Source organism: Xyrauchen texanus, chromosome 36 (genome assembly GCF_025860055.1).
Source record: "Xyrauchen texanus isolate HMW12.3.18 chromosome 36, RBS_HiC_50CHRs, whole genome shotgun sequence".
Taxonomy (NCBI): Eukaryota; Metazoa; Chordata; class Actinopteri; order Cypriniformes; family Catostomidae; genus Xyrauchen; species Xyrauchen texanus.
Genome location: NC_068311.1, coordinates 22627166 through 22651465, shown reverse-complemented (window position 1 = coordinate 22651465; position 24300 = coordinate 22627166). Strand labels below are relative to the sequence as shown.

General features: G+C 36.8%; 2 protein-coding genes across 3 annotated transcripts in view; both read left to right on the top strand.

Annotated features, from left to right (window-relative positions):
• The first annotated feature begins 578 nt into the window (after window positions 1-578).
• Window positions 579-5821, top strand: LOC127630267 (uncharacterized). The gene is made up of 10 exons (XM_052107758.1): window positions 579-680; window positions 1171-1521; window positions 3803-3904; window positions 4024-4080; window positions 4172-4237; window positions 4994-5023; window positions 5177-5224; window positions 5361-5420; window positions 5498-5557; window positions 5667-5821. Exons 1-10 carry the CDS (start codon window positions 617-619, stop codon window positions 5699-5701), a joined length of 873 nt encoding a protein of 290 aa, XP_051963718.1. The 5' UTR covers window positions 579-616; the 3' UTR covers window positions 5702-5821.
• Window positions 5822-13989: 8168 nt separating this feature from the next.
• Window positions 13990-24300, top strand: part of LOC127629761 (clathrin heavy chain 1) — a 40553-nt gene continuing 30242 nt past the window's right edge. For both annotated transcript variants that reach the window (XM_052106989.1, XM_052106988.1), the window contains exons 1-6: window positions 13990-14528; window positions 15683-15890; window positions 18205-18473; window positions 19210-19371; window positions 19484-19597; window positions 20072-20245. In XM_052106989.1, coding sequence (XP_051962949.1) covers window positions 14487-14528; window positions 15683-15890; window positions 18205-18473; window positions 19210-19371; window positions 19484-19597; window positions 20072-20245 — 969 coding nt within the window. In that variant the 5' untranslated portion in view covers window positions 13990-14486. The remainder of the gene's footprint in view (window positions 14529-15682; window positions 15891-18204; window positions 18474-19209; window positions 19372-19483; window positions 19598-20071; window positions 20246-24300) is intronic.

Below are 24300 nucleotides of genomic sequence, written 5' to 3'. Positions count from 1 at the left end.
TCTCAAGGCCTTTACATGATGTGAACTGTTGCAAAGTGGATCTTAAAATAACTATGCAGTTGACTATTTACAGCTGGTATAAAAACAGCTTTACTCCAGATACCAAAATAGCTTTGGGTTAAATGTGGCAACATTTCGGGAGTGAGTTTGGCCCACATACCACATGGAATTACGGTCCAGGATTGGCCCAAAAGTCACTTGTCAAAATGAAGACCCTAAATCCGCCCCTGTATGCATCTAACTATGTAAGTTGATCTATCTCTGACTTTGCTACAGGATGTGGTAAATATGGTAGGAAACCTGTAGCCCAGCTTTGACTGCAACCCGAAACATAAGTATGAAGAAGTGAATCCATCTACACTCACCCTTTAATATGATCACATGTAACACAAAACACATTTTCAATGGTTACCTTTAGGTAATATTTACAGCACTAAAGTGGCCGTAGAACATACTTCAATTACAGGTAAATGGCAAATCACTTGGTCTGAAAAGTTGCACCCCCAGATTGCCAAATGTAAAAGGAGGGTGTGTGTTTTTACAGGAAATCACAAAGGACATCAGCCTACACATTCTCTATTTCTGTCTTCGGTTTGACAACTTGACTTTGACTTGAATGACAGGCATGATGTACATTTCACAGATTTGGATATTTCTGGGTGCTTTAGTGTCTTCAAATGGTAGGCTTATAATTCAGTAACTGTTATAATTAATCGTGTATCCTGATAATAAGTAAAACATGGGAGTAATATTGTTTCATTATTCTAGTGTGCTTAATTATACATATGGCTATGCATCTTATTTTATTATTTCAGTTGGCGTGTTTAAAGGGATAATTCAAACTCAAAAATTAAAAGTGTGTCATCATTTACTCAGTCTCATGTTGTTCCAACCCCATATGACTTTTTTTTAACCTATGGTACACAAAGGATGCTAGGCAGAATGTTGCCTCAGTCACTATTCACTATTATAAGATGCAAGGAAAGTGAATGGTGACAAAAGCTAACATTCTGCCTAAAATTCCTTTATAGCTAATGTACCAAGAATGGTTTCAAATTCTATGTAAATCTATAGACGCTTTTAGGTAAGCCTTTATGGATATGTAAGTGGATAAATTATTACAGGTGTTTTACAGTATTAAATCTGTTTTTTTTTTATGACCTTTTTTAGCATTGCACCCCTGCCAAGACATGTGTGAAATTGTCACAAGTATAACAATCAATTCATCTATGAAATCTGAAGTCTTTCTCCCTTGTCACTTTGACAATAAAACAAGAAATACATCAGAGATAGTTCAATGGAGCCACTTGTCCAGTCTCCTGAGGATCACACAAGATGGGAATATCAACTTTTATAATCCTAGAGAAGGACGGGTGAATGTTTTTCCCATTCTCGCGTATGAAGGAAACTTTTCCATTCTCATCCATGATCTACAACCTTCAGATTTCGGCACATACTGTTGTGAGCTGAGCAGGAGATGCTGGAGAGTGGAGATCACAGAATCACCCCGTCCAGCTGAGGGTAAGATCAGTGCTTAAATGGAAAATATATGAAAGTGTAATGTTTTACATAATGTATGCGGTCTGAGAGTCTGAGACCACTAGTGAAAATGCTTCTATTATTTTATTCATATATTTTTTTCATTACAAATTTAATTATCTGCATCAAAATTTTAGTAAGCATCTTTTCTGACAGCATATTATACCAGCATAATCTGAGTATATTCCAAAGAACATGTGCTTCAGTGAAAGAACATGGTTGATGTCCAGTGCTGGGTGTAATCTAAGTACATTTTTAGTACAAAAAGTAGTGTAGTCAGTGGCGTAGCCAAGGGTGGGCCTGACCCTGACACAAATTAGACCCAGGCCCACCCAGAATATTAGAGATTATTTTGACTTCAAATATATTTATGAAATAGTTTAAAAAATTCATAAAATCGGATTTCTGAAAGTGTGAAAGAACTGTTTGAATGTGACGCCTCTCTGTTGGTAAAACAAATTTGGCACATCCATTTTTATTGAGGCCCACCCAAAAGTAATTTCTTGGGTACGCCCTTGAGTACAGTGCATTACATTTCATGTTTTTGCAATCAGATTACAGTTACTGACTTTCAATTTCAGTTCATATATTTTAATTGCTCTACTAGAGTTACGCATTTTTTTTCTCCCCTTTTCTCCCCAATTTGGAATGCCCAATTCTCAATGCACTCTCGTGGTGGCATGGTGACTCGCCTCAATCCGGGTGGCGGAGAACGAATCTCAGTTGCTTGCGCATCTTATCACATGGCTTGTTGTGCATGACACCGCGGAGACTCCCAGCATGTGGAGACTCATACTACTCTCAGAGATCCATGCACAACTTACAACACACCACACTGAGAGCGAGAACACATTATAGTGACCATGATAAGGTTACCCCGTGTGACTCTACCCTCCCTAGCAACTGGGCCAATTTGTTTGCTTAAAAGACCTGACTGGAGACACTCAGCATGCCCCGAAATCTAACTTGCGACTCCTTTTATGCATATTTCTATATTTAGAATTCATTTTAAAAATAAAATATGTTGATATGTATATCTGTTTGCATTTTGTGACAAATGAAAGGTGTTCAATGAACAGGGAGGAAATATGGACATTATTTGGAACTGTTGAAGCTTTTCTGTGAAAGTGTTTTAGATGGTAACTTAAATTAATTAGTAATGTTACTTTTCCGTGATTAGTGATGTGATTACTAATGTAATCAGTAAATTAAGTAATCTGATTACAATTTTAGAATTGTATTGTCTGATTGCCATTTGTAGTGAATTACTTTTGGTTCTTTTTTATAACAGGTTTGCTATCCTAACACTGAATCTTAAATATGTTTGTTATTTATTAGTTTTCTTTTTGAATTCCACGTTTTTAAAGTGGTCTCAGACTTTTGGACCCCACTTTCGGTCTACCATATCATTTGTAAAGGAACAATATTAAGGCACAGTATTGAAGTGTGTATGCCATTTACAGAAACTACACTGAAAAAAATGTATGTGTTGGATTTACTTGAAATATGTATGTAGTATGTTTGAATCACACTTTTTAAGTAAAATCAAATTATGGTCATTTTATGTCAGCACAACTAGAAAACCTTTGTTAGATATGCACAAATGTATCAGTTCATTCAACTTTATTTACTTGAAAAGGTATGTCACACGGATAAGATTTAACCATCAATAACACAATGTTTCAAATTAAGTTTAATATTATGGTTTCTACATAATTGAATTGGCTTAAAAGAAAATAATGAGGTGAGTCGTTAAACAATTGATTTAACAAATAACTGCCGATAAAGCTGCATTAAGCAACACAATCACATGAGCAAGGACAAATTCCATGGATTGAACAGGATCCAACTTCATCAAAGAGAAAACTAATAACCCTAATCGTGACTTTACACAAAACAACTAATTACAGTAAAACAACATCAATATACTAAAAAGAGCTATGAATTCTTGATAACAAATTAATTGCCCCAATACTTTCTTTTTGACCAAAATAACTTGCTTAAATTATACAAGTGCAAGGGTTTATGGATATTCCTCACAACCTCAGATCTGTACTTGATCGTTTGAGTACACAATTCATATTTTGTGTTGTACACATTGATGCAAATTAAGCAAAGCTAAAACTGTTCTAAACATATACATTTCTGAGTAGAAGCTATTTATTTTCATGCGCTATGGCTGTTGATTCAACACATTTTCAGTCTATGGTTTTGAATATGTGTCATTATAAAGAGCATCTAAATAACACTTTTTTTCTTGTAGAAAGTAATGAAAACCCAATAAACCCCTGGTTATACTTTGCGGCTGGAGCTGGATTGTTTATTCTCCTTTTTATTGCATTCAGCTTTTTTTCTCAGTTCTGGGGTGAGCATTGGTTCTTTCCATTTAACAATATAAGAAGGATTCATTTGTCATTGTTTACTTAAATACATGTTACAAAATCTGCAACTTTGGTAAATAAAAATCCTTTTTTTCTTGGACAGGAAACAGTGTAAATGGATCATCGCAATCTAATCCTGTTCATGAAGTACAGAATGAAGGTGAGCTGTATACCACACCTGACTTGATGTTAAGCAGTGAGTGACATTTTGTGGAGTTTCTTGACCTCTTTGAAAACCATTTGACTCTTAGGTAATAATCCCCCAGAAGAAATACAGAAAACAAGAAGTGGTGAGCACAGAAACAATAACAGAAGGGGTGAGATATATTTATACATTTTGAAAATATGTGCCTTAGTTAATAGCCAGTGGTTTTAAAGTAATCATTCATAACATAAAATATAAGCCAGAGCTGGGGAAATACAATAAAGAAAACATATTCCATAGCTGCAGTGGAATATTGTATCAGCTATAGAATCAAAATGAAGTAAAACAAATAATTAAAAAAAGCATTTGGACACTGTCTGGTTGTCAAATGTTAGTGGAATATGTCTGTAGTTAATGTGAAGAACTACACCTGTGGTTGCTGTGTGAACTTTTAGTGTGGCTTAAAGCTGAAGTATGTAATTTATGCACGCCCAAAAGGATCCCACCCCCCAACTCACACCATTGGTCTAGTCAGTATTGTTGGGTGGGTCTAGACAGTCACTCGAAACAAACAGGAATTTGTATACAGTGTTTACAATTTCAAGAAAATTAACCTATGCATACTTATATACTATACCTTACTTATAGTTGTCTCTGCATATTAGACTGGGATAGGAAAAAGTATTTCAACACAGAAAAAGTTACACACTTCAGCTTTAAGTGTCCAGATACTTGTTGTGGCCAATCTATATACCTGGTTTAAGCGTTTCTTGGTTTCATCCAGCACTTTTACTGTAGGCTCCTTTTTGGAATTCCAACAGACCAAAGGATAAATAATGTTTAAAGAATAAATGTAATAATGTCTGTATAAAACTTCAATGGAGATGAAACTTCAGAATAAACATGTCTGTTCATCTTATTTCTGAAGGTCTGATCAGAGGGAATACAACTTTTTATGGTATGTCTTTATTTTTCAACTGTTGTCAATCAAGTACAGAAAACAATGAACATTAGATTTCATTTTCATGATTTGAACTTCCTATTAAATGAAGTTATTCCTTACTATCATCTGAGGTCAAATTATTATTATTTTTCTCTTTTTTATGTCAAGAAAATTACCAACATGCTCCAAGTCAAATTTCTGGTGTGCAACAGAGAGGTGACTCATAATTTGTAGTTCTTGATTACAATACTCAATCAGTTTATTATTCTGATTACTAATTATAATTACTCATATATAATTATTACTTTTTATTACTTAAAAATGATAAAAAATGTAATATTGAAAATATCAGCTTTCAGACCAGTTCCTGAGCCAACTATAAGTCATCAGTCCACTTCAAATCCATACTATGGTAAGACCTTTAAAAATAAGATTGATATTGGCTGAAATTGGGAATGACCTAAACAATATGTATTTGAAATATTTCAGTCAACCAGGCAGAACTCTCCATTCCAACCAATGTTGGCAAAAAACAGAAAAAACGAAAACGTAAGTATACTTTAATTGTTCTTTTATTTCATATGAAGGTTTATTCTATGGCACTTTTTCAAATCAATCAATGTTGCAGAAGAATAATTGTGTTGTTTCTCTATGGCAGATATGCAGATCAAAAATCCAATCTATGGAGATTGATCTGATCAGCAGGCTTTCGATTGTGATGACAGCATCCAATTTCACAGAATCCACAAGTTTTAGTCCATAAAACATAACTGTTCATTTCAAATCATCTGTAAACCAATGGATCTTATTAAATAGCCATGTTTAACACTGATGTTATTTTTTCATTAACTCCATTTTTGTATTATATGTTGTTGCATTGGGGGAAAACTACATTTATTAAGTGACATGAATATTACATGAAAAAAAACGAATGCTTCAAAAACTATTGTTGCCTCGACGCACTTGCCGTATCATAAATATTACTAACAGTGGTTAATTTATTTCAGTTGCAGTAATACAGTATTACAAAATCCTCCCATTATTATTAAACATAATAATTTTTGAGGAGTCAGATTTTTTCAGATATTATTACACATAATTGTATATTTATACTTTGTTGTATATATATAAGGAGGTATTGCCCCAAGTGAAGGAGTTCAAGTACCTCTTGTCTTGTTCACGAGTGAGGGGACAATGGAGCGGGAGGTTGGCCGGAGAGTCGGGGCAGCAGGGGCGGTATTGCACTCGCTCTATCGCACCGTTGTCGTGAAAAGAGAGCTGAGCCGAAAGGCAAAGCTCTCGATCTACCGGTCAATTTTTGTTCCTATCCTCACCTATGGTCATGAAGGCTGGATCATGACCGAAAGAACTAGGTCACGAGTACAAGCGGCCGAAATGGGCTTCCTCAGAAGGGTGGCGGGCTTCTCCCTTAGAGATAGGGTGAGGAGCTCAGTCATCCGTGAGGAGCTTGGAGTAGAGCCGCTGCTCCTTTGTGTTGAAAGGAGTCAGTTGAGGTGGTTTGGGCATCTGGTAAGGATGCCCCCTGGCCGCCTCCCTAGGGAGGTGTTTCAGGCACGTCCAGCTGGGAGGAGGCCTCGGGGAAGTCCCAGGATTAGGTGGAGAGATTACATCTCCACACTGGCCTGGGAACGCCTCGGGGTCCCCCAGTCAGAGCTGGTTAATGTGGCTCGGGATAGGGAAGTTTGGGGCCCCCTGCTGGAGCAGCTGCCCCCGCGACCCGACTTCGGATAAGCGGTTGAAGATGGATGGATGGATGTATATATATTTGGATCTTAACAGAATTCAGGATTTAAGAGAATTTATGGGGAATTAATCTTAATCAGCCATTAAACTCATTAGTGCTGAAAAAAATTATTCTGGTGTCCAAAAAGTGATGATCAAAGTTTTCACAAATACGCTACCCAAGGTAATACTGGTTATACTCTGGTGTTTTGATATTGTTAGGAATGTGGGAAGCAGGAGGAGGCAGATGGGTGGTTTGGATCCAAATGCGGTTTATTAATAAACAATAGAAAGAACACAAACACTGGAACAAATAAAAGGTCCACGATGGGAAAAGTAAACTCAAACACAAATTAACACACGGTTGAACACAAGTTGACAAACATCCACGAAGGGCAGGGATACCTCGAACAAACATGAATGGAGATCGCAAACACTGGCATAGGCACGAACATGAAACGATAACGATCGATGGGGGAAAGGGAAAACAGCAGGGTTTAAATAGACAGACACGGTAATAACAAAATAACGAACAGGTGCGGACAATAACACTGTGACGGTGGTGATAAGGGCCGGGAATGACGGGAAGTGTAGTTCAAGTGTAGTTCATACAAGGAGAGTGAAACACGGGGCACGGGACAACAAGGAAAACGTGACATAGAACGCGATCAGTGATGAGTGAAACAGAAAACACGGGGCAGACAACAAGGGATCATAACAGATATATACCGAATGATTATCATATTTATACCGGTAACATGCCCATCGTACTCCAAGGTATGAAAGAATACTATGATACTACTACTATTGTACATACCCAATAATAATATAAAATGATGCCATGACACACGACTGTCTTGTCGGGCTCTTCTCATGCACCGTACACTCTAGCTGATCCTGCAAAAGCTCAATGGGGTTTAAGATCCATAACACTCTTTTCTTATTATCTGTTGGTCAATGTCTGTGTTTCTTTGCAATTCTTCCCATAAGGCCTGCACCCCTGAGTCTTCTCTTTACTGTTGTACATGAAACTGGTGTTGAGCGGGTAGAATTCAATGAAGCTGTCAGCTGAGGACATGTGAGGTGTCCATTTCTCAAACTAGAGACTCTGATGTATTATCCTCTTGTTTAGTTGTATCCTCTTGTCTTGTTTTTTCTAAAGTTCATGCGTTGTATAGCCTTTATTCCTCAAAACAATGATTGACTGATGAGTTTATAGGAGGAAGCGGTTCCTTTTTTGCCATTTTTGACCTAACATTGACCTCATTGTACCAATTTCCTTCAGAAAGAGCAAAATCTGAACATTATTCCAAACGTTTAGCCGCCACTGTATATATTATTTGGTTAGTATTCGTGTAATAAGTGGGAAAATGTACAGTTAGCCAATTGTTAATGCAAAATAAACCCCTTAAAGGGTAACTAAACCCTAAACCAACTTTTTTTAGTTAATGATCTGTAAGCATGGGGCTTTATTAGTACTGGTCATTGATTCAAGTAATTTTTTTGACATTTGTGTATAAAGTGTTTTAATTCTACAATATATGGTGTAAAAACGTCTGAGTGCTGCCCTCTTCAGGTTGAACGGTGGCTACTGCAGTTGAATTTTCCTATTGGCTGTTGCGGTACTTCGTGACGTATGCGGTGACAGCTGACGTAAGCAGGTTCCAGCTCACCACGCCGGATTCATGTACATGTCGTCTTGCGACCGTGTGAGGAATAATAATAACATAGAGTCTGACAGCAGCTGTCAATTAATCCGTAACTACGAGTCTCAGGTGCCCAGGTGCCCCCCCACTCAGCCCCGCACTCGGTTCGTTCCCTCTATCCCGCCGGAGTCTGACCACTTTTAGATACAAGACCGCTTTGCAACATCTAGTATAATTCATAACATTCTATTGTAGGCCTAGTTGGAAAAAAAATGTCAATGGTGATTTAATTGTGTGGGCCAGGGTCTGGAGGGTTACATTTAAAATACATTCCACGACAGATTACAGATTACATGCTGTAAAATGTCATTTATAATGTATTCCGTTAGATTACTCAAGGTCAGTAATATATTCTAAATACTTTGGATTACTTCTTCAGCACTGGTAGATTTTTTCACTTGTTTTGACCATAAAAACTCTGCCAGTACAGTAAGACAAAATACACATGTTAAAAATACATTCTCTGAAAAAAGCCTAAATATCTTAAGTAGTTTTAATAATTTTTAGATATTTTTACAGAAAATATAAGAAATTCTCATCAAGAATAAGCCCTAATATAAAATAAAATATAATAAAAACAAATGACAGTAAAAATGCAAAGTAATCTCTTCAGTAATCAAAATACTTTTTAAATGTAACTGTATTCTAATGACCAATGATTTAAACTGTAACTGTAGTGGAATACAGTTACTTATATTTTGTATTTTAAATACGTAATTCCGTTACATGTATTCCGTTACTCACCAACTGTGTCTGGGAAAAGAATCAGAATCAGAATGAGCTTTATTGCCAAGTATGCTTACACACACAAGGAATTTGTCATGGTGACAGAAGCTTCCAGTGCAAAGAGAATACAAAAAATATACATATATACGTAAATAGTGAAATAAGAATAAAAAATAAGATACTACAGAAAAATAAAGAGGAAACTACTGAAGGGCAATAATAAAGTTGTTCAAATATGTTATTTACAGATATACAGTAATTTGCAAGGTGATTTAATGTATTGTGCAGAAGAGACAGGATATACCAAATAAATATAAATGGAATATAAATATGAATGAATAGTTAAATATGCGCATGATTGTATTGCCACAATGGAGAGTATTGATGGCAGATTTAACTGTTCATAAGGTGAATGGCCTGAGAGAAGCAACTGATCTTGTGCCTGACTGTTCCAGGGGGCACTGTGAGAAAATTAGTACAGAAGGGGGCGTTAGGTTACAAATAGGGGGCGTTAATAAGTCAAAATAATCAAATCTATTGTCAAGTTCCTGATTGCATTAAAACATTGACATAGACTTGGAGTATATCAGCTAATTCTCAATTATACGGGTTGGTATGCATTTGTACCACAGTCCATCTGATTTTGAAGTCTAGCGACGCATCTGAATTATCCGGTTTAGCTGCATCAAATACACAGAGGCACAATCACGACTAATGCACCTGTATGGCTCTGTAGGTGGATACGGCTCAATGACAGAGCAGTGCGAACACAAAGCGCTTAAAGCTCGAGCTCTTAAACTCGCAGCTTTGTGATAATCAGTGGGAACCATTCACAAGAAGCAGAACTCAAATGAGTTTGGCTCAGAATTCTACATCACCACCCTTGAATTTACTGTAGGCAGAAATAGACTGATAATAAATATTATCATATCACTACTTCAGCTCATTTACATTTGTCATAGGCTACATTAGGGTAGTGAGGGGATGTAATTAATTATTTTTACAACTTATAAATATTTATATTTTGTATTATTGTTTTACATATGTGTATAGTCCTACTGTTTATTACAAAATGGATAATTACAAAAATTCCATAGTTTGTTTTATAGAAATCATGTTACATCTAACCACGGTAGTGAAGAAGTTATTATAGTCTTGTTATTAATACTATAAAAATAAATAAATAATGAATGAATGTACATTTTCAAAAAGGCAAATGTTAAATCAACATTTTACATATTTTTTATCCCCCTTTCTCCCAATTTGGAATGCCCAATTCCCACTACTTAGAAGGTCCTCCTGGTGGTGCGGTTACTCACCTCAATCTGGGTGGTGGAGGACAAGTTTTAGTTGCCTCTGCTTCTGAGACAGTCAGTCCGAGCATCTTATCACGTGGTTGTTGTGCATGACACCGCGGAGACTCACAGCATGTGGAGCCTCATGCTACTCTCCCGATCCACGCACAAATTACCACATGCCCCATTGAGAGCGAGAACCACTAATCGCGACCACAAGGAGGTTACCCCATGTGACTCTACCCTCCTTAGCAACTGGGCCAATTTGGATGCTTGGGAGACCTGGCTGGAGTCACTCAGCATGCCCTGGATTCAAACTCGTGACTGCAGGGGTGGTAGTCAGCGTCAAAACTCGCTGAGTTACCCAGGCCGCCCAAAGGTAAAATACATTTTAATTTTATAGGCCTCAGATATAGCCCTCCATCTGCTTGAATTCAAGAAACGCAAGGTTTGGTCTCACATCCATGATGAGTAAGCTTACTGAATTTATTAACAAACATTAAAATCATGCAAAGCATGGAGGGAAAGGTTAATCTCTGGAACTGGTTTTATATATTTAAAATAATATTTAAGATAGTTCGTTATAATTTAATTTTTTATTATTTTAAAGGTGCACTCAGTAACTTTTGTCTTTGTGTCATCTTGGACTTACACTGACACTAGTGGCTTGGATGCAGCATCATTTAAAATCAATAGTTTCAGTTTCAGATGACATTGTAGAAATGTAGTATTCACAGTCAGCCATGATTACTTTAATTATTGAGTTGTCAAATATCAGGACAGATACTGAGATTAAGCGAGTAGTATTTGGCTGGTCATATATTCTAACATGGCCGCCCACATGTCCCCCGCGTATTCTACGCCCCTGTGAACAGGACCATAACCAGGTGTCAGCTTTTACGGTCATCTCAAGAACACAAATAAAATCCCGACATCCCCTCAGTAAACAGTAACTATGATAATACATCCTATCTCGCAGAAAGCACTAATGTGCTGTTTAGTAGCAGTGAGTGAAGAAGAGATCTCAACCTCAAAAATCAGTTGAGCAAACCAACAAATTATAAATAAGATGATATCAAGGTATGCTGTGCCCTCTAACAAAGCGTCCAGTTATTACGACTCTGATAAGCTTTTGTAAAGCGCCTAGAGTGCCGAAATATCCCTTTTACCAACGTTAAAGTGCAAAATAATAAAACGTCAAAATAATAAAAGAGCATAGACACAGATGAGTACGAATCAAGAAACCTGACTATTTATCAGCACAGATATAAACTCATTCAGGTTGTGTGAGAAAACACGTTTCTGATTGTGACTGGTGAAACTGGCAGAGGGAAACCAATCGGTACTTGTACAAAGCAGGGATGGATAAATGAACTAACTATGCACATTCCTTTGCCGTATATCGTATATTTGCCTATTTCTTCAAGTCTTTATTCCCTTCAGATCTTTGTAGGCATAGGAGAAAAGGTATTACACAACCCAGGAGGGTTGCAGCCATCCCTGTAGCCCAACATTTTAGTCCACAAATTAACATTTGATCTCAATCAAATTTTTGTGAGAAAAAAAAAATTAAATGATGAATTAAACTGACCTAATTTTAAATGTAATGTACAAGTATTTAACACTTTATATGAATTATTACTTTAATAGCTTCTGCAATGTAAGTATAACAAAGTATGAAATATGTAAGTATGCTATACACGTTATTATAGGTCAGGCTTTAAATGACATTTTTTTACAATATAACAGGGGGACACTACTCTGTCATAGGCCTTGAAAATGGTTGAAGACCCCTTGTTTTGAGCAAGACGTCAAATTCCCAAGAAGCCAATTGTCAAAGCTTTACTGTTTTCCCCAGATCCCTTGGGAAACCGAGGAATTAAAGGAATTAAAGGATGGTTCACCCAAAAATGTAAATTCTCATTTACTCATCCTCATGTCATTCCAAATGCGTATGACTTTCTTTCTTCTGCAGGAATTCAAAGATTTTTAGAAGAATGTTTCAGCTCTGTAGGTCCATACAATGCAAGTGAATGGTGACCAAAACTTTGAAGCTCCATAAAGCACATTAAGGCAGCATAAAATGAATCCATAAAACTCTGAAGATATCTAATCGAATATATCTAATCGATTTAGGGTGAGAACAGACCAAAATATAACCAATTTTTCTCTATTAATCTTGACAGTAGCAGTTTTCTTGGCGATCATGATTTCAAGCTTGATTACACTTCCTACCATGCTGTGCATGTGTCAATTTACGATTGGGTTAATCATGATCGTGCCTAGAGACTGTAATGGCAAGATGTACAGTGAAAATTGGTAACATTTTGATCTGTTCTCAGGTTCTCAGGCAAAATCGATTAGATCACTTCAGAAGACATGGATTAAAACACTGTAGTTTTATGGATTAATTTTATTCTGCCTTTATGTGCCTTATGGATTTTCAAAGTTCTGGTCACCATTCACTTGAATTGTATGGACCTACAGAGCTGAGATATTCTTCTAAAGACATTTGTTTGTGTTTTGCCAAAGAAAGAAAGTCATAAACATTTGAGGTGGTATGAGGGTGAGTAAATGATGAGATAATTTTGTATTTTTTGGTGATCCCTTTAACCAAATGCCCAATTCTACTAATATGACACCATTCATGTCATTGAATTGAAGAAGTGTTTATCTAGTAATCATGGCTCTCTTTATTCAGCTCTTTGGTCAAGAATTGCAGCTGGACTGGATCATCTTCCACGATGTGTTGGTCACCTCCCGAGTGTATGTGAGAACAGTATGCTCCATACATTACGATTGGGTAAAGGACCTGTTGCCAAAGTTGCATGAAATAGAAATCTATGAACTGAGAAGTGTGGAAAGTGGAAGAAACTAATGATGAAAAGGCCCAGTGGGAAAACAAAGAGCCAGCAAAAAGACAATCAGATGGGTTTGAATAGGTCGAGTCAACCTATTTTTATGTTGTTGTGTAACACAAACTTTAAACAGAGGCCGCAGAGGATGCAGCAAAGAAACTGGAACTGGACAGGAGTTCTGCCCAAATATGAAGCTGCAGAATATATATATATATATAAATTTGTGTTTTTTTAAGTTATTAACTTAGATTGCAGAACATAATCCTTTTTTACTGCCAAAACTGTCTGGTTATCTTCTCAGTGGTCTCTGTGGATTATGAATATGGCTTAAAATCCAAGGGACTCTGGAGTCACAATGAGTAATACACATTTGTAAGTGAAATGTTTAAATACATTGTTAATTATACTTGGAATTTTTCAACGAAACCTTTTACAAGGGGACAAAACATGAACTTGCAGTCCTGCGTAAAGGGTTCTCACATTATATATAACTGCTAAGTGACAGATAATTAGAAAATGATTATTTTTATATAAAAAACATTTTTATTAATTTTTGTCATTAATTCTTGGCGTACGTACATAATATTACATAATATTAGAGTTCTGCCTGGCATGAATTTCAGCGCGCCACACTGAGCGCCCCCGGAACTGACGTACGCAGCACATGAAGACCTGAATGATGTGGCAAAAATGAAACTATTTATTTCATTCGACCATACGACACATGCTCGCTTTTAAATCAAACATAAAATCTCTTGAAAGACGCAATCAGTCGTATTGATCAAATCAGAGCTTCGCGCATCGCCCTCTTGATTGAACAAATCGCTGAAATCGCAAATGTCATTCCGCCGCAAAGTCTGCGCTGCTGCTTCCGGATTGTCAGTCTGACTCTGAGCTGTTTCCGCCGCCATTGCGGTTCTGATCGAGTCCCATCCGTGCAGAGAGGGGAGAAAAACATCAACCATCTGGCGGATTGGCTTGACACGACGAAAACACGATACTTGCATTCTCCGCGTAATAAAAGCAGCAGTCCTGTATTAGATCTGTTTTGAATCGGGGGGTGTCTGTGGAGAGGAGGTCGTCGCTCCCTAAAGCTAGGCAGAAATATTGCGAGTCCGGCCGGGAGGATTGAGAGCAGAAAGAACAAACCATGACTCAAATCCTGCCTATCCGCTTTCAGGAGCACCTGCAGGTGGGTTCATACAGCAGAATAACACATATGAAATGTGTCAAGTATTTATATTTGGTGGCTCTGCTGGAATAAAGGTGACAGTGCTCGTTAGCTTTGGCGCTAGCTCAATGAATGACCTCCCATCCATTTCTGTGGCTGGGTCTCAAAATCTAGCGATATCTAGACAGCATTTTTCGAACGTTCGAATTGAACGCGTTTTAGATTCAAAGAATACTAGATGTTCGAATCGAACGCGTCTATGATGCTAAAAAAATGCTGTCTATGTTGACAGATCACTAGATTTTGAGACAGCCTGTGAAGGTGGATGCAGTGGTCGGTGAAAGGATTACAGTAGCTTTGTAAACCAGCATACATACTCTCTCATCACTCACTTTGTGGATTTAGACATTAAATAAATGGTGAAAAATAAGATTAATGCATATTTACTGCTTGAAACACATCTTTGCTGCATTTAATGTCTTTCTATCACTCATTTAATACGCTGTACACCTCTTCATCACCACTCCATGTAATATTTAGCGTTGAGACGATGTCCATAATTGACGTTCGAGTGCTGAAATCGTCAGTGTTTGACACCTACGTGTCTCGACTGGCAATAACGTTACTAAAGACGTTGTGTTGAACTGACTTGATATCACTTGAGTCATTACAGTATACCAGCTGACATATGGCGCAGGTGCATCTCAGCGGGGAGGAGGATTGATGGGGCTTGTGAAAATGTGCCCATAGCTCTGTTATTATTAAAACATAAATAAATAAGTCCATGAAACACCTAAAACGTCAGCAGACACAATAGGACCTTAGAACCTGTATTTAAACGTATACATTATTTTAGTGCTCTTCCAAATCCCACTCATGACGCCAAATAGACTTCGTTCAGAGTAGCGCCATATTACATTTTTTGACTAGAATGAAAACGAGGCTGTGAGGCATTTCTGAAAAAGTTTTGTCTGCTGAAAATATTTTGGAAAGGTTTTTTTTTTTCTTCTTTCAATTTTGTCAGCTAAACGATCAACACCAATTTAAACAAGTAGAACCCATTGAATAGACTAAGACAATCCCTCACAGCCTCATTTTAATTTGTGACAAAAATGAAATGGCACTACTGTATCTAACAGTATTCATTTTAAGTAATGCCTGTTCCCCTCTGACAGCTCCAGAATCTGGGCATAAACCCAGCAAATATCGGGTTTAGCACCCTTACGATGGAGTCGGATAAGTTCATCTGCATACGGGAGAAGGTGGGTGAACAGGCCCAGGTTGTGATCATTGATATGAGTGATCCAAACACTCCCATCCGCAGGCCCATCTCTGCAGACAGTGCCATCATGAACCCAGCGAGCAAAGTCATTGCTCTTAAAGGTATGACACAGGGGTGTTGTTACCATTTACAAAAAGTGTGGGGGCATGAATCTTTGAAATATAATGATAATTTTTGGGTGTTAAATTAATACATTTCTAATGTATATTTCCATAAGGCCATTTTCCTACAACCCCCTCCCACCACCTAAATATAACATGACTACAGTGCATTTGGCTGTGACTGCATTTTTCATTTGAGCCTAAAGACAGTATGGTGCAACATATGTGTGTTGACCTTAGTAATTCTAAATACCCTACATATTTCCAACAAATTTATGTTCATAGCCATCTCTTGTCTCGTTATGTATTTAAAGCTTCTTGCTGTATTTATTTGGTTACGACTAGCCTTTAAAATGCTCATTGGAAATGTCTTGCCGTCATAAATGCTTTGTCTGTTCTTGCTTGTTTTTGTTCTCTTTTTATTTTTTTTGTTTCTTACTGCTTTCTTATGTTTGCAGACGGTGAGTTCAATTTCTTCTATCAAGAGTTGTTGGATTTTAATTGTGAAATGTGGGGTCAATCTGAATGCTTTAATGTTCAATGATAGGTTAGCCATGTAAGGAGGAGGTTGGGGTCTTGTAACATGCATGTAACATGGCAACAGCCTGCTTTCCTCTTGTTTAGTTCAAATTAAATACATTTTGTTCATAGTGAAAGTGATTTTATTTGTTTTGGTTTGTGGTTTTAGCATACTGGTAATCCAATGCAAAGATCTTCCATGTTGCACTATGTCATTTTAACTCGTTTTTGCTGAGATGTAATTTATCTAGACAGTTGCCTTGCAAGTCAACTTTAAGAATGTGAAGTGAAATATGACCTTGATAGTAGTGAGATTAAATAAACACTGTATCATATTACAGTTCTGGATTGTTACGTTCCAGTTGCTTTTAAATTAGTGATTTTGGAAAAATCAACATTTGATGGCAATCAAATTCGGAATGCCGTCAGGTCTATATGGTGCCCCTAATTAAAACAATAAAGTATTAATTTTTTTACATTAAAATAGCATATGTTTTTTCCTCTTTAACATAAACTGTACACAGTGATTGATTATAGAGAAAACACTAGCTTTAAAGAAGCTGTAAAGAAATTTACCTATGCACAGCAATTTCTTTTTTTGGCCTCAGCTTAATGTATTATATGCATTTATTTCTTAGTAATATGCAGAATTTTAAAGTATTTAAAACAAGCTTGATGTACAAAATTGAAGCCTGAACATTGGGTTAGCAAAGATTAGAAAGATTACTGTTGCTTAAATATATAGTATTTGGACACTTAAGCCATACTTAAAATGTATGAATTTGAAAAAATACAGTATACAATTATCAAACCAAGTGGCCTCTGCAAACAAGTGAAACTAAGAATTAACTTGTTTTTTCTAAGCCATTTTCACATTTTTAAATTTTAAAGGGTAGTGTCTTTGCAGAGTAACCACAGGTGTAATTAATCACATTAACTATGGATATATTCCACTAATTTTGACAACCATAAAGTGTCCAAATACTTCTTGTCTTCATTTTGAAAAGTGTATCTGTTTTTTTTTTTTTTTTTTTTTTTTGTGAAATTTTTTGCTTGAAAAGTGTGCTTGCTCTTTTTCTTTAAAAGAAATGCCACTTAGTTTTGTTATTTTGCTATTACAGTGATATTCATACATTTTTAAGTGTTGCTTAAGTTTCGAAGTACTTTCTGGGTCTTCTATATATTGATAAAAACAATAGTAGGTTTGTATAAGCAATTTTGTAGGTTTGCATAATTCATATTTGCTGATTTATCCAGTAAAGGTCCACGTTTATATAAATTATAATATATTATACATGTTTTGGTAAATTGTAAGCCCATATCTTTAGGTAAGGTGATGATTCTTGTTTTTGCATATAATAGTAACTTTGTATTTAAAAATGTAGAATCTGCATTGTATTTTATTTATTTATTTATAGTGCAGCATGAACAAGTATATTTTCCTTTTATTTCTTGGGCATATTTTCTACTTTTTCTGTATAATTAGTTATAAAACCTGTATATTGTAGCTATAGAATGCCACAAAAAATTGTTAAACTAAATGCAAACCAAAAATCAGCTTGAATGTTTGTAAATGTTTGCTGTGTTTGTCTTTTAGCTGTTACTTTTGGATTGTAACTGCTGTGCTTTGTGATGTTGTTAATATTTTTGTCATTACTTTACAATTCAACATACACATCATGATATCCGCATTACACATGATGTCTGTATGTTAAATAATTAAAATCACATCATCCATAAACTGGGCTAAAAATAATGCTGTTTTATTCAAATGACTTCTGTCCCTGAATTTCAGCTGCAAAAACCCTTCAGATTTTCAACATTGAAATGAAGAGCAAGATGAAAGCCCACACCATGACCGAAGATGTTACATTTTGGAAGTGGATCTCCCTCAATACCGTAGCACTTGTGACAGACAACGCCGTCTATCATTGGAGTATGGAAGGAGACTCACAGCCTATCAAAGTCTTTGACCGGCATTCCAGTTTAGCAGGCTGTCAAATTATTAACTATCGCACTGACGCCAAACAGAAATGGCTGCTTCTGATCGGAATTTCCGCACAGGTATATTAACAGACTTCTATTTTTACTTTTCTCTAAATAAAGGCAGAAAGCCCAAAAATAAAATTATAGATAGATAAAAAAAAACTTAAATTATTGGTTTTAAATTGGCTTAGCTATACGCTCTAACCTGCATGTCACTAGAGATGGACCCATAATCGGTTTGAGCGATACTTTTAACCGATATTTCACTTTTTCACATTGGTTATCTGTTCATTAATATATTGTTTACTGGTAGTTAAGAATTTATTTTCCAAGATTACTTTGCATACTCGAAGATAACTTGTACATTGTCTTATATTCCCATTAACTTTTAAATTATAAGTTACAAAAGTGAAGATACCTAGACAGAATTTTTAGATTAAAAAAATACTAGATGTTCGAATGCGTCTATGATGCTAAAAAAAATGCTGTCTAGGTTGGCAGGTCCAGCCTTGGACAAGTGTATATTTCCATTTAAACGAGTTGGATTAATTCTTAGTTCATTATGCACATTATTAGATTTGTGAAACACTGTTTACCTTCAGAGGTTAGTGATGAAAAATGTAGTAATTCATATGTCTAAAGGTAGAAATAAAACAATTATTTTGCATATAAATTACTGACCACTTCGCCTAAGTGTAAAAAATTGTATTTTTATCGGCCATTAAAAAACAATATTGGTTCATTTTTAAATGTCACTCTGGTTGGCCTTTTCCTTCCTTAATTTATTTTTTTTTTTTAAACAATTTTCTGTCAGCAAAACCGGGTTGTGGGTGCAATGCAACTTTACTCAGTGGACAGAAAGGTGTCACAGCCAATAGAAGGCCACGCTGCTGGGTTTGCTCAATTCAAAATGGAGGGGAATGCTGAGGAATCCACACTATTTTGTTTTGCTGTTCGGGGACAAGCTGGAGGAAAGGTCTGATTTATTTTTTTAAACAAAATTCCATGTGGAAAGAAGAATAGTAGTAATGATTTTGCATTTAAATGACTGTCAATTTGGTGTTACTTTTGTAATTTTACATCTGTAGTTGCACATTATTGAGGTTGGAACACCTCCGTCAGGTAATCAACCATTTCCAAAGAAAGCAGTGGATGTGTTCTTCCCTCCAGAGGCCCAGAATGATTTTCCAGTTGCTATGCAGGTACTCATCATTTTCAATCATCAATGAGTATTAATAATATAGTAGGGTTCGGAAGTCTATGTCCACTGGAGAAATTATTAGATTTATCATTTTTGTTATTTAATGCAACCTTTTCTTTTCATTACAAATTATTAGTATGAAAAGTTGAATGGAAAACTGTACATGGATTTCACAATTTCTTAGTATTTTGGAAAAGTATGTGCTAAAACTGATGATCACAAATGTTCTTATTTGATTAGTGACCTTCACTATATATATAGTTATATCAAATTTCACAGACCGAGACAGTTATTTTGTAACCCCACTGTATCTGAAGTTGAATGTAATTTCAAGTGCTAGATCATCCAGTTTTGTGTTGTTTTACAATACATGTTGTTTGTATAAAATGTTTTATTTGTCAGTGAAGATATAAATATCATTGAATTGCCTTCAAGTAAGATTCTCTGAAGTATTATTTGCTCTTTTTCCATTTAGATAAGCTCCAAGCATGATGTTGTCTTTCTCATCACCAAATATGGCTATATCCACCTGTATGACCTTGAGACTGGCACCTGCATCTACATGAACAGGATCAGTGGAGAGACCATTTTTGTAACCGCATCCCATGAAGCCACTTCTGGAATTATTGGTGTTAACCGGAAGGGACAGGTACTGACTACACTTAGCTACTATTGCAGAATTGGTGCAGTTTTATTTTTGATTAAGGATTGTTTGGTCTGCACATTTGACTGGAATGTTCCAGACGTGCCAGAGGTGTGTTTCCATATAGTTAATGACAGATTGTACTTCCTTCTATATCAGAAAGCAGACTAGTTTGTGTTCCCTAATCTAATGTAATAGAATGCCATCAGCTGATGAATTATTTTGGAGCTCAGACCGAAGTCCTATTAAATATGCACGGAGAAAGCAGAAACGTGATCCCCGCTCTTTGTTACGCTCCCGTTTGTTTTCCCCTACTCATTAAAGTCTTGTGTATAGAGACCTCCCTGATCAACCACAGGACTGTAAGTCCATGCTAGGGCTCGGCGATATGTCGAATGTATCGTCAAATTAGGGCTGGGCAATAATGAAAAATAAGCAATATAGTGAATATCAAGATGATTGTAATACCATTTGGCCATCAAGTTTCCATATTAGCAGACTAATTTTGCGATCATTTTTTAAAATGGTATCTCTGATTAAACGTTCAGTGGCTAAAACGCTGTTAGAGTTGGCAAGTTCAGTTCATTTCCACGAATCGATCAAAAGTGGATTTTGCCGATACATTTAAATAAGGTGGTGGAAAAGTCCAATAACCGATTAATCAGCCGGTAGTTTTTAAAATCAATTAATTTATTTTTACTTTTAACACTAAACAAGCTTGAAACACACTGGGGACTCTTATTTTGAAGTGATGGAGACTTGGCTCAATGCTCTATTGTTAAAAAGCTCTATTTTGAATATTTACCAAAATAAGCTTTATATAGACTATTAGTGTTGTCACGGTACCAAAATTTCAGTAGTCGGTACCAATACCAGTGAATGTTCATGGTTCTCGTTACTAATTTCGATGCCACAGCAAAAATATGCTAATATGATAATGTAATATTGAACACACAAGTTTAGTTATTTTGAATTATTTAATAATTATAGGTTAATATTTCAAGTTTAACTTAATTTCATAATCAACATTGTGTCTTATCAATAAATTCTTGAAACTTTTAACTAGTGAAAATAGAAATTTTCAACATGTCATTGCATTTGTTTTTTGTCTTGTGACATTTTTAATTATTAATAATAATCTTCTTCTTATTATTATTATTATAGTGAATATAACATTTTACTATTCAGTTGTAATATATTTGTATTCAATTTCAGGCATCTAGATTTTATTTTGAATCATGCTTTTATTATTACGTGAATTTTTTGCCGGAAGCGTCACTTTCCCGGATAAACAGTTTGCGACACAGCTCAGTGTGATCATTAAATACTTTTTAAGATTGCAGCATTTAGCGGTTTAATAAATCACACTAGGACATGTCACAATTTAAATTTGATTAATTGTCCATTTCAGTGTATAAGGAGTAACAGAGCAGGTGTTCAAAATAAGCCTGTGAGCATATTAAAGCTATCTTGTTTCAGTCATACTGCAAGCTGGTACTGGATAGAATCGGTGCTCGGTACTACCGGTACTGCAGAAATACTGGTATAGTTACTTTTTTTTTTTTTAGGATAGACTAGGCACCAAAGTACCGGTACTTTTGACAACATTATAGCCTACTGTATATATTCTTATTATTCATAATATATGAAGTTAATGACACGATATATTTGCTGACGAGGGACATTTCCATAGTCTTTTTAATTTTTTTTGCATGCCCTCGCTTCATTTTCCAAAACTTAATTATCAGAGGAACACAGAGAAATACAAGAATTGGCATAGATTTTTGCAGATAACTGATAGTTCTGTTTCATTCTTCCTGACCGCCAGAGGCGGTGCTAAGCGCTGGTGGATTATTGCAGCGCCAGCAAGATAGGTCAAGAAAATATACCAATAAAGTCAAGTGGTGGCATTGGCTGAGCCCTGAAGGATATACAACGCAGCAGCTCAGCCCTCTACCTCTTTCTCGCTTGACTGAGATAGGACATTTCTCAGGTCAGGTGGAGCTTACTGAGCAGTGAATTATTCCCCCTCGCAAGCTGTGACAGTGCTCTCCATTGGTTATTCAACAAATTGTAGTTTTGTTTATCGTTTCTGTGAGTTTATTTTTTGTCTATTTTTCTGTCATCGGGAACACTCTGTGCCTCTCAGTGTTATCTGGTGGCTGGTGTTTACCGCATTTGTTGTTGCGTTTCCCTGCAAACTTTTTACATCTCTTGCTGGTTTATTGTGGTTATCTGTGTAGTGGATATTCTTTCCATTTTTTGTTTTTCTCCTCTCTTCTGAGGGATTTCTGTTCTAATTGAGGGAATTGATTATTTTTATGTAAGAGATTCTTTCTGCCTGTATTTGCCTTCGGTCCTATCTGGGGAAATTTGATTATCCTTTCGGACAGAATATCATTGTGTTTTTGTCTCGACTGAGTTCTCGCTCTACTAAATGTGTAGGCTTATGGTTCTATCCGAAGTTGTTTGTAAATGAGTTTGTATGTCTCAGAGCTCAATCACAATCTGTTTCCCACCAATTTTGCCCATCCTGCTTGGGGATACAGCACCTGTTAGAGGCTCTTACAGACCTGTGTTTTCACTGCAGTCTCCGGCCTAACAAAGTTAGACCCTAACTCGACAGTTAAACTTCTGGAATTGGCCCCCCTCGCGTTCCCTGAAACGTTGTGCGGCAGCCAGGGCCCCCCCAACTAAGAAAAAAGGCTGTATCTCTGTGAACGCAAAGAAAGGCATTTACTTTTGAAGATGGTGCCAAGCCTTTATTCGGAGATGGCTAAAACGTCTCCTTTACTCACTTCAGCCTGTGGCTCCAGCGCAATTATTTTCAGTGCCACCAGAGGATGAAAACTCGTCTGGGAACAGGGGTAGAGCCCCACAACTCACCCTTTCCCTTACATCACCCAGACTTGGATATACTGTCTACAAGCACTTCCAATTCACATTTTCTATACAATGTCAAGTTGGATGATGCTGTCGGTCACCCTTCCCCCCTGGATGCTCTTGCTGGTCTATCAGTGGCATGTGGCTCTAGTGGGGATTCAGTTCAGTCATCAGGACATTCTCTATCGTCTTCTGATGACACTCTGTCTGTACTCGAGATGGCAGTCGCTCAGCTAGGGCTTGATTAACCACCTGTTCATCCCGCCTAGTCCAATATCTTTTTTTAGACGGTCCTTGACTTCTTTTGGATCTGACGCACCTAAGTAACGGTCAAAGAGGGCTTGTACCCTCGCGTCCATGGCAGAGGTAGATCCTATCAACGTGGGTCGCATGCCTGAAATTGAACAACCTGTCGCAGCCTTAGTGCTGTCACCTGATAAGGCTTTGCGAGGCAATATACGCTAATCATTGGGGTCAGCTAACGTCAACCCCACTTTTCCTCAATTCCTGCAGATGGCTCTGCTGTCGATGAATCATGTGACCCATAAGCTGGGCACCCTGACTGCCACACTTCTGTCAGTACGTCGTCAAGTGTGGCTTGCCCAAGCAAAGCTGCCTAAGGACTGCAAAAAGGCCTTAAGGGACCTCCCAATTGTTCCTGGTCACCTATTTGGAACAAATGTCCCGGAACTGCTGGAAAGGAGGGTGAAATTGTTAGGCTTCTCATCAGCTGACACAGGTGCAGCATAATCCTACCTTTAGGATACCAACCGCTCAGGCTCACCATAGCTGTGCGATGCCAGAACAACGCTACCGTGAACTCCCTAACCACCAATCACAGGCCTCTCAAAGCTCTTGTGTTGTCGAGGATGCTAGGGGCTTTCGGCCACCTCATCGGCAGTCAATCATTCTCGTTGTATGAGAGATGACCGAGCAGAGCACTAAACCACTCTGAAGTGTTATTTCTATATAATCTGTATAATTAAATCACAGCATTTGCACTTTAACGATCACACTGGGCCATGCAGCGAACTGTTTATCTGGAGAAGTTAAACTATCAAAATAGTCAAAAATAAACATTAAAATAAAAGCATAATTCATAATAAAAGCTAAACACCTGAAATGCATAACTTTATAGTAAAATGAAATCCTCGCTGTAGAAATAATAATAATAAATA

Bases quoted from the DNA above. Each gene is read 5' to 3' on its own strand.
- LOC127630267 (XM_052107758.1), top strand. From the start codon at position 617: ATGACAGGCATGATGTACATTTCACAGATTTGGATATTTCTGGGTGCT. The intron at 681-1,170 runs GTAGGCTTATAA...GACCTTTTTTAG, and splicing joins TGCTTTAGTGTCTTCAAATG to CATTGCACCCCTGCCAAGAC. The intron at 4,238-4,993 runs GTGAGATATATT...TTATTTCTGAAG, and splicing joins CAGAAACAATAACAGAAGGG to GTCTGATCAGAGGGAATACA.